The following is a 9,672-nucleotide window of genomic DNA, read 5'->3' on the forward strand; positions in this document are numbered from 1 at the left end:
AGGAGGGACAGGGGCTGCGGGACGTGGGGGCGGAGGGGGGTGGGCCCGGCCGAGCTCCTCAGTGTCGGGTGCCGCGATCCCAGACCCGTTCTGGAGCCCACCCAGAGGGGGCAGAGGAGCCGGTGCCGGGGCCGAGGCCGACAGGTGCCGTGGGTCGGAAGCCGCCGAGAGTGTTGATTCCCGGTCCTCCGGCTCCTCTTCCCGCCCGTCTTTCCCTCCCTCACCTGCCCTCACCGGCCCCGGCCCCGGTGCCCGCGGTGCCGCTGTCCGTGGTGCTGAAGTGCCAGAACGCGCAGGGACACAGACGGCCGGGGCCCCGGGGCACGGGCAGGGCTCTGAGGCCCATAAGCCGGGCCGGGCCATGGAGCGGATGACCCCCGGCATGGGACCCTCCGGGAGGGCCAGGACAGGCTGCGATGTCCTGAGGAGGCACCGGGTGTGACGGCGGGACCGTCTCTAGGGGGGGGTGGGGGTGACAACGACCAGCATCAGCACCGAAAGGGCACGGGTGGGGCATTCACGACCCGGCAATGTTGGGACCGGTGCTGCAGACAGCTCGAGCGCAGCAAGGCACCACCGGCCAAATCCTGTGACTCATAGAGCAAAGGCACCGGAGCAGGCAGCGCTGTGCTGCATGCAGGATGTTCCAGCATGGGGCACCGGCCGCTGCTGCCAAACAGTGAGGTAGCTGTTGGTGCACCACACCGCTGCCGGCAGACCCCCGGCAGCACTGCGGCCCTGCCTGGCAGACAGATGCATCTGCCTGTAGGTCGAGGGAACCAAGCTCCCACCCAGACCTGTGTAAATCTGCTTCTGGAGTGCACTCTTTCCACGGTGCCAGTGTTGGGCAGAGCCTCAAGGCAGAGGCTCAGACCTGACTGATCAGTGCAGGATCAGTGCATCCTGCCCTGAGCAGCAAAGGGGTGGTGGGTACAGTCCTGTCCTCAGCAAGGTAGCACACGGTGCCATGCACCTGTGACACGGATCTGGTGTGAAGGCTGGCACCCAGCACCACCTCCCTGTGGCTCCAGGGCAGAGCCCTCAGCAGGGGCTGCCCTCAACCCCTGAGCCCTGGCAGCCCCTGTGCCATGGCATGGCTGCTTCTGAGGACAAGGGCTTGGCTTGTGCCATGCTCACAGTTCACTCACTGCCAACACACCAGGGCTGTCAGAGGCTCAGCACATCGGGGCTGCAGACTCCTGCCATATGCAACCTCTGACCAGGAGCACCTACCCCATAGGTTGAGGAAAAGCTGGGCCAAGCCCTGCAGCCCTGGTGCTGTCTCTGTACAGCCCCAGACCTGCAGCCAAGTTCTGATGCATCCTTGGGGTGCTGAGGGCTGGGCAGGCTCTGCAGCTCCATCTCTGGCAGTGTGCACCAGGTCCTGTGCAGGTTTCAGCTCCTCTGTGCTTGGGGTTGTGTCAGGGTGGCCAAGGGGGTCAGGGCTCAGGCCCCCAAATGAGGTTTAACCATTGAGGTTCCACCAGCTCTGCTCTGGAGACCCTGGTCAGGACATGCCAGGCAGGGCACTGTGTGAGCCAGGTCGTGTCTGCTCACTGCATATGTGGAATGAATCTAGATGCATGTCTCCAGAGGCAGCCATGCAGGCAGGCAGTGGTGGCATGGGACTCCTTGCAGGCAAGACAGGGAGGCTGGTCTTGGACAAGGCATAGGTAGATGTGGCCCAGTCACAGCCCTAGCTCCAGTCCTCACCCAGACCCTTCCTGTATCCTCCTTGCTATCCACAGCCTTGTATAGACCATGCCAGGAGCCCCGGGAGGATTCTGCACCCTGAACCTGTGCCCCTGGATGCAGCTCACCCTGTCCCACTGCCCAGCAGTGGAGGCATCATCACACCCCAGGAATCAGCCACAGCAGGACCTGGGGACCCCCTAAGCCACCATCCACTCCCTGTAGAGCCCCTTCCCCTCACTGAGACAGCCAGGGTAGCCCCCCTTCATCAACCTGCTCCACTCAGCACAGTGCCAGCCCCACACTTGGCTCTTTGGGGATGAGACAGAGCATGGAGCTGTCAATCATCTGCCCCAAGACTCTGCTTGGCTGCCCACCCCACCAAGGGGACAGCACGGATGCAGCAGCTCCCCAGGCACTGGAATGATCAGTCTGAAACAGCTTCTGTGCAGCCCCCGGTGTGAGATGGGAGGGCCACATGTCAAGTGTCACTAGAGCCACAAGTGAAAACCAGTTTATTTGGTGCTCCAACTGTCTGAGCCACAGCAAACCCTGACCTCAGGAAGAGTATTCCCAGCCTGTGGCAGAGGGTGCTGCAGGGCTGCAGGCACAGCACAAGCAGCCTGGGATGGGGCAGCCCCCTGGCATGGATCCCAGCTCCAAGAGGAGCAGTGCACAGCACAGCACCTGCACCAGAACTCACTCAGCTCTCTGGGGAAGGACGGAGCAACGCCCAGGGCAGGATCACCCCCTGTGTGGGGTAAAGGGCTGGGGAGAAGAGTGAGCACAGGCAGTGAAGTGTGCTGAGGGGCAGAGCTGCTGGATCCAGAGCAGGCACTGACCCATCTTGTGGTGTCCCTGGAGCAGCAAGGGCTATAGCTGCGGGTGATGGGGTTTCCAAAGAGAGAGCTGGGCAGCTGCTGCCAGCATCCTGCATATCCCAGCCCCAGATACGAGCCTGTTCCAAGGGCTCTGGATCAGGCAGGGTCAGGCAGCATGCAGGCAGGGAGGGGATGTGGCTTCCACCTCACATCCGATTTGCTTTCCAGGACAGGTAGCAGTTCCAGACGATAGCAACGCACTGAACGACAGCGAGCCTAGGGACAGAAGGGATAGGGTCCACAGCCACAGGCTCCGGGAGCCCAGGAGCCAGGGCCATGGCTGCGTTACTACCTGTGCTTCAGGGGCACGAAGTAGAAGTTTGCGATTTGTACTGGTGGCCAGATCTGTGCAGAGAAGGAGGCAGCAGTTAAGGGGCCCGGCCAGTGCCCCTGCCCAGTGATCAACTCTGCCCAGGCATTTGGAGTGTCCAACCAAGCTCACAGCAGCATCCAAGGCAGGGGACAAGGACAGGACCATGAAGGAGCCCAGATGGGGGTACAGCACTTACACAGTAGTTGGTCAGCAGGGCGTCTGTGTAGTCCTAGGAGAGAAGAGAGACTGAGAGTGCTCAGAACAGTTCTGCTGCTGCACAGCCCTGCTACATAGCTGCCCACAGCCCCGGCAGCAGTGGCCATTGTCACAGCCCCAGGGAGGCCCCAGCACTGGCAAGAACAGTGCAGGATGGCCAATGTCCCCTGTCACATTCCCTCAACTCCACGCCTGCTCCAGCTGGGCACAGGGCACTTCAGCCCCTGCACATGTGGGGTGGCAGGGAGAGGGTGGCCACAGCTGCTCCGTCTCTTCCTGCTGCCAACACAGCTTTTAGTGCCACAGCCAGGCCTCCACATGCTGCCCTGCCTGGGCAAGCCTGGGAGGAGAGCAAGGGCAGGCATGGGTCTGGGTAAGGTGCTGAGAGGGCAGGTGGTGAGCTGGGCACCTCTGCAGCAGACTCAGGTCCCTCCCCAGCCCTGTGTCCCCCAATCCCCCTTGCAGGCACCATGAGGCAGGGATGGAACTGGGGCAGTGCCTTGGGAGCCCGAGGCACTGCCCTGTCCTCGTGCTGCAGCTCTATCCCACAGCAGCAGGATGAGTCCCTCATCGAGGCTGGCTGTGACTCAGCCAGCAGCCCGGCCTCCCCCCGGCACTGGCCGGCAGCCCAGGACGGGGAGAGATGGCACAGGGGTGATGGATGCTCTGCTGACGCTTCCTCTGCGTGGAGAGAGACGGATGTACCCCAAGCCAGGGGTGAAGGTGGCTGCCAGCCACCACTGCCCAGCCCCAGCCCAGCCCCTTCCCAGGGCAGGGGCCTGGTCAGGAGAATCACACACCACTATGCCCAGGCACCAGGGGGTTTCCCTGAGGGGGGACCAAGACAAGATACATGGCACCACTTGGCTGAGGTGCAGTTGGGGTGGGTGGGAACACTTTGGGTGCCTCATCCCATGGCTGGTGGTCACCAGCTTCCCAGTGACTCATGCTCTGGACAAGCTGACTCAGCTTTTGCACTGATTTCCAGCAATTACTGCTAATGGGAGCCATCTCCATAATGGCTCTGGAGATGCCAGGAGAGGGGCCTGATGGTGAGCCGGGAGCTGGGTGGCACCAGGCACCCAGCCACCCTGGCCCAGGTGGGATCCAAAAGCCACACCACAGGGAACCGCTCTCACACCAGCACCCAGCGGACCAGCAGCATGAGGCACCCATCACTGTGGGACTCTGGGACCCACCACTGAGCCCGGCAGGACCAGCCATGTGCACTCCCAGGCCCTGGCCAGGCAGCAGCTGCTCTGTGCCCCATAGCAGTGGGGTGGTTGCCTGGTGCAGAGTTCTGTGCTTGGGATCCTGAGGCACAACAGCTGGTTAGAGCTAGATGATATTTAAGGTCCCTTCCAGCTCTAACCATTCTATGATTCTATGTAGACCAGGCTACAAGGACAGGAGTGTAATAACAGAGTTCGGGACACACAGTCAGTGCTGGGCATAGCTGGGCATGGGCACAACCACTGATGGGAGCAGCCAGGAGTGCCAGTGCACCAGGAGGAACTGCCAAGACACCCTGATTGTTGACAGCCCCACACCACCCCTGGAGAGCAGCACATACCTGCTGGATCTTGGACCAGTTCTCCTCCACTGACAGACCATTCATTGCTCCTGTGATGGCAAGGAAGCAGCCAAGGAAACATGGTGCAAAGCCCCCCTGCAAGAGTCAGGACATGATGCTGAGGTGCCTGTGGTGCTTGGAGCTGGGCCTGCAGCAGGGGTGGGAGGCACAGACCCAGCCTGCCTCATGCCCTGGGGATACTCAGCCTTCTGCAACCCAGCACACAGCTATACAGAGGTACGGGAACCACCAAGGGGCCTCTGGAGGGGTCCAAGACCAGGTGAAAGGCATCTGCTCTACAACCCTTTCCACCCCAGCCTGCCATTGCACTGGGGCTAGTCCTGGCCTCAGAAACTGAGGCTCAGAAAGCAGGATATAATATGTGTCTGTCTGCAATATGTGGCTGCACCTACCGCCCTGTCCTGCTGCACCAGCCCCACACACGCGTATTTATCCACATGGCACTTACCTGGTCCAGGACCATCTTCTTTACAGCTACGACTTTTGTTGTCCCTGGGATGAGCTGATCCAGGATCTTGTACCAGCCACCCACAACAGGACCCTGCAGCAGCCAGGTGTGAGGGGCAGCATCCTGCTCTGCCAGGCCACATGGCATCGGGGCTGGGGGAGTCTCCAGAGCTGGTTACGTGGCCCTGCCCCAGGCCTGGAACACAGGGACAGGCCCTGCCCTGCTCCACACTGCCATGGGGCAGCCCTCCCGCATCACATAGATGCAGTGATGCCCAGAGCCTCCCTGCTTTCCTAAAGCACTCTGCCAGGCAGCACCAGGGCCTGCTCCAGCAGGGCAGCCGCAGGGCTTCATGCCTGAGACATCAGGCAAGGCTCCACGATGGGGACCTGGTGGGGACCAGTGCTACCCAGTACCCTGCCCAAGCCACCAGCACAGAGCATAGGGTACAGATCTGCTCTGCGAGCACAAGAGCTGATGGCTCAGGCTCCAGCCTCATCATACACAGCAGAGCAAAGCATATTTGCACCCCTGGCTCTGGTGTCACCCTCCTGCCCATTGAAGCCTCTGAGGGGCTGGCACCAGCAGTGGGAATGGACACAGGTGCCCAGGCTGCACAGACAGAGGCTGCTGATCCCATCCTGCAGCAGGGTATAGGGATGGGGTGCTCCTCCTGAAGGGGACCCAGCTCTGCCCATGGCTGCTGGAGGCGCAGTTCACACCAAAGCACTGTTGTCTCACCTATCGAAACAGCCCTCCATCCCACTCCACCATGCATGCATTACTGAACCCAGGTGCTCACCACCTGCTGGCACTCACCACAAAGCAGAAGCCAATCACCATCATCTTCAGGGTCCTGGGGCCATGGTGCCCCTGCAGCCCTCTCTGCTCCACCAACTGCTGCGCAATCACATCGCCAGCTCCCATGAGGGCCCCTGCAACCAGCACAGCCCCCTCAGCAGCAAGTGTGTCCTCCTGCCCCTGCCTGCCTGCAGCACCACTGCCCTGTGGTACAGGCCCTCCTGCAGCAGCCAAGTGCCTTGTGCTGCTCTCACAGTGTCTCTGTCCCAAACTGTGGGGCTGTGCCACCTCCCCATGGCTCTGACATGACATGGGGCTGATCCTTCACCCCATGATCCAGGGCCAGCTGTGCCTGCGGCTTTTGGGGCAGAGCCCACCAGGCTGCTGCTGGTGCTGCTGGCACAGCTGCTTGCCTTGTTTCCATATCAGTGTGAGGGACCTGCTGTGCGCGTCCCTGTGGGCTGCTGCTCAGCTGGTCCTTTGGCAGCTCCTGCTCCATCCTACACTCTTGACCTCTTCGACGCAACTCAGCTGGCCCTGTGCTCCTTCCCCTGGCCTTTGTGGGCTCCCTGCTTATTCCCCCGCTCCTCCCAGGACGGTTCCCAGGCAAACCTCCAGCCCTGCTGTGATTTTACTCCGTTCTTGGAAACCCTGAACCTAGCAAGATTTCATCTTGGGTAGCAGCAGCCTCAGCATCCCCCCTCTTCCCGCCAGCCCCAGCTGTGCTGCCAGCCTAAAGCCAGCCCTGCCCAGGGGGTCTCCATGGGCAAATCTTCATGGGCAAGGGGTGGCAGGGCCCCGGTGCATCACCAGTAACACCCAGCCCTCCCTCCCAGAGCCACTGGTCTCTCTGTGACAGTCCCCGACAGTGCCATGGGGAGCAGGCCCCAGCCAAAGGGAAGAGACTCTGAGCTTCCTGCAGGCAACGTCCAAAGCCAGCAAGCAGGAGGGGAGAGGTTTGGGCCTCTTGCCCCAGCCACATGGGAGCAGGGACGCAGCATGGCTCCTGGGAGCCGGCAGGCAGGAGCTAGACCTGGCCCAGCATGCCTGCAATGGCCAGTAGGTTCTGGAGGCAGCCCAGGAGGCTGGGTGGGAACCAGGACCTCAGCCAAGGCCATCCAGGCTGGCCATGCCCCAGCAGGGCTGGCCCAGTCCCTGCAGCCCCATGGAGCTGCTGCACTCCTGGCAGCATCTCCTGCCATTGCATCACCAGCTCCATCTCCCACCCTGGACCAGTGCAGTCCCCAGGGGCTCCAGCTCTGCTGCTGACCCCAAGAGCTGCTGCACTGCTCTGTAATGGCAGAGCAGCCTCTGACAGACCATGGGCCTCGGCAGTGCAGGGGCAGGGGGAGCAGCACACAGGGACCCCCAGCCAGCAGGACAGAAGGTCTGTGCCTGCCTGCTGGCTGCTTGCTGTGGGCAGCTTTCCCACTAGGGAAGTCAGGCTCCCCCCGCTCAGCACTCATTCAGAAAGCGCAGCGGCAGCACCAGTGTTACTCATTCAGTACCCAAGGCTCTGGGCGCGGTGCCTGGTGGTGACGAAGCAGCACCAGGGATGCTGGGGGTGGGTGTACAGGGACAGGCCTGTCTGCACCCCTGCCTGGGCCTGAGACTGCAGCCAGAGCAATGACACTGCTCACCCAGCATGGCCCCTGCAGCTCTGGTGTGGGACTGCAGACTCCACTGCACCCCACACCATGAGCACCAGAACCAGCCCCTGCTGACCCTGCTGCCACCACTGCGTCCCACCCCAGGCTAGGAAAAACCAACACGCAAAGCAGTGCAGGATGCAGACGGTGAGAAGGGCAAGGGCTCCCCAGCTCGTGCTGCCCAAGCTGCAAGGAGGCAATTCCTCACCTGCTGAGCACACAGCAGTGCCAGGGCAGGCAGGAGGCAGCAAACAGCCCCTGCCAGGCTGATCACACAAGTTGCTGTTCCCACAGGCAGAGGACTTTGAAACAGGCCCAAGCCTAAGTAGGCCACAGTGTCTGTGTTCCCTGCAGGCCTCGCCGGCTGGTTGCTGGAGGCTGCACTGGCACACGGCAGGAGCACAGGGCTGCTCACAGCAGGCAGGGACAGCAAGGTCACTGCTGTGGGCACGTGCTGCTCCCTGCTGTGCCCAGGCCCTGCTGGCTTCCTGGCCTGGGGCCTGGGATGCAGGAGGCAAAACCCTGCTTGACCCAGCAGCTCTCACCAGCAGGTAGGGCAGCAATTCAGCAGGCAAGCATGGACGGACACACCAGGCACATTCAATGGCCAGCAAACCTCCTTGGCCTGGCCCCAGCTGGCAGAACAGCAGCACTGGGGGCTCCATGAGCAGTGAATGAGGACAGGGCTGGAGGAGGCTGGGATCTGCCCAGTGCGGGGCCCAGGGCAACCTGTCTCTGCTACACGGAGCAGGGCATAGGCAACAGTGAGCTAAGTGTGGCCTCAGATGGGGTAAATACTTGCTGTAAGTACAAGGAGAGCAGCTGCCCCCACCGCAGAGGAACACCATCACAGCCTTGCATTGGGGATGGGCCTGGGTACCCACTGCAGGCATGGAGACATGCAGGCCAAAGGCAGAGCTGCTGTTCAGTTACAGGAGCTACATCCAGTGCTGGGCACAGCACCATGCTCCCGAAGGCTGCCAGGGGCCCGAGGAATTGGAGGTCTGCACCTCAGCAGGGCTGCTCCAACCCAAACCAGCAACAGGCAGAGCTGGAGCCTCAAGCCAGCCTGGGGCTGCACTAAGCCTGCTGCAGCAGCAGGCAGGGGCTCCCGGCAAGGCTCCCACCTCCACCTTGGCCTGCCCCCAAGAATGGAGAGGGATGCGCAGCCTGGCCACGCACAGTGCAGGGGGTGCCAGGCCACAGACGCCATCAAATCAGATAAAAATAACTGCAGAACAGTGAGGTGGCCTGGCAGGACCCCAGGCAGCTTGGCAGGCAGGGCAACGTGCTATCATCGCCATGGGTAGCCAAGAGGAGAGACTGGCTGCATGGTAAGGGAAGCACCCCAGCACCCCCACCCTGGCACAGCAGGGCACCCCCAGACCCCATGGTCTGTGCTTCCCCTGTGTCCTAGGCTGGTGGGGGAGCAGTGTCAGCAGGGAAAGCTGCAAGAGGGGGTGCAGAAGGTATCACGCTGGGATCCTACTCCTGGTCACCCCATGCTGTAACCCCCTGCATGGCTGGGGTGTGCAGTGGGGAAGCTGAGATGGCTGTTGCTCAGGAATGAGAGCCCTGGGACACTGAGCAGGCTGCCAGTACAACCTTGACCCTCTGTTCTGGGGCAAGCTCTCCAGTTATGGGACACTGGTCTAGAGCTGTGCCTCCTCACAGCCCCACACCAGCCCTCCTGGCTCCAGGGCAGAGCCTCCTGCCACCGATCTGAGCCTGAAGTGGACCAGAGCCCTTCGCCCAGTGGGAGGCATGGCGAGCCTGTTCCCCGCTGAGCCTGGGGGAACGGCAGCATCTCCTCCCCCCGAACACGGACCCCATAGGCACCGCGACCACCCCTACGCCCGTGGTGTTCCTCCCACCGAGGGTGCAGGGCCCCACAACAGCAGGGAAATGGGGCCCTGGGCGACAGTGTCGGGGGCTGCACCTGCAAAGGGTTTGGAGGGGCTCCGGCTCTCAGGCCCGGCCCTTACCGGCGGTGAGCGCCTGCGCCGCCCCCGGCCGCCGAGCCAGAAGCCGCCCGCAGCCCCTCCACAGCGCAGCCATGGCCGCAGCGCGGAGAGATG

General features: G+C 62.3%; 1 protein-coding gene across 5 annotated transcripts; it reads right to left on the reverse strand.

Annotated features, from left to right (window-relative positions):
- Positions 1-2,190: 2,190 nt before the first annotated feature.
- Positions 2,191-9,671, reverse strand: MPV17 (mitochondrial inner membrane protein MPV17). Of its 5 annotated transcripts, none has more exons than XM_034060320.1 (7): positions 9,580-9,671; positions 5,964-6,079; positions 5,145-5,237; positions 4,676-4,771; positions 3,083-3,115; positions 2,866-2,918; positions 2,191-2,789 (listed from the first exon to the last, which is right to left on the reverse strand). In XM_034060320.1, exons 1-7 carry the CDS (start codon positions 9,650-9,652, stop codon positions 2,720-2,722), a joined length of 534 nt encoding a protein of 177 aa, XP_033916211.1. In that variant the 5' UTR covers positions 9,653-9,671; the 3' UTR covers positions 2,191-2,719. The 5 variants fall into 5 exon arrangements, with proteins under 5 accessions (XP_033916211.1, XP_033916212.1, XP_030904684.2 ...); XM_034060321.1 differs by having other exon boundaries at positions 9,534-9,581; XM_031048824.2 differs by lacking the exon at positions 9,580-9,671 and having other exon boundaries at positions 2,191-2,572; positions 2,716-2,789; positions 5,964-6,713.
- Between the last annotated feature and the right edge of the window lies 1 nt (position 9,672).

The sequence above is a fragment of the Melopsittacus undulatus genome, chromosome 3, assembly GCF_012275295.1.
Source record: "Melopsittacus undulatus isolate bMelUnd1 chromosome 3, bMelUnd1.mat.Z, whole genome shotgun sequence".
In the NCBI taxonomy this organism is placed as follows: domain Eukaryota; kingdom Metazoa; phylum Chordata; class Aves; order Psittaciformes; family Psittaculidae; genus Melopsittacus; species Melopsittacus undulatus.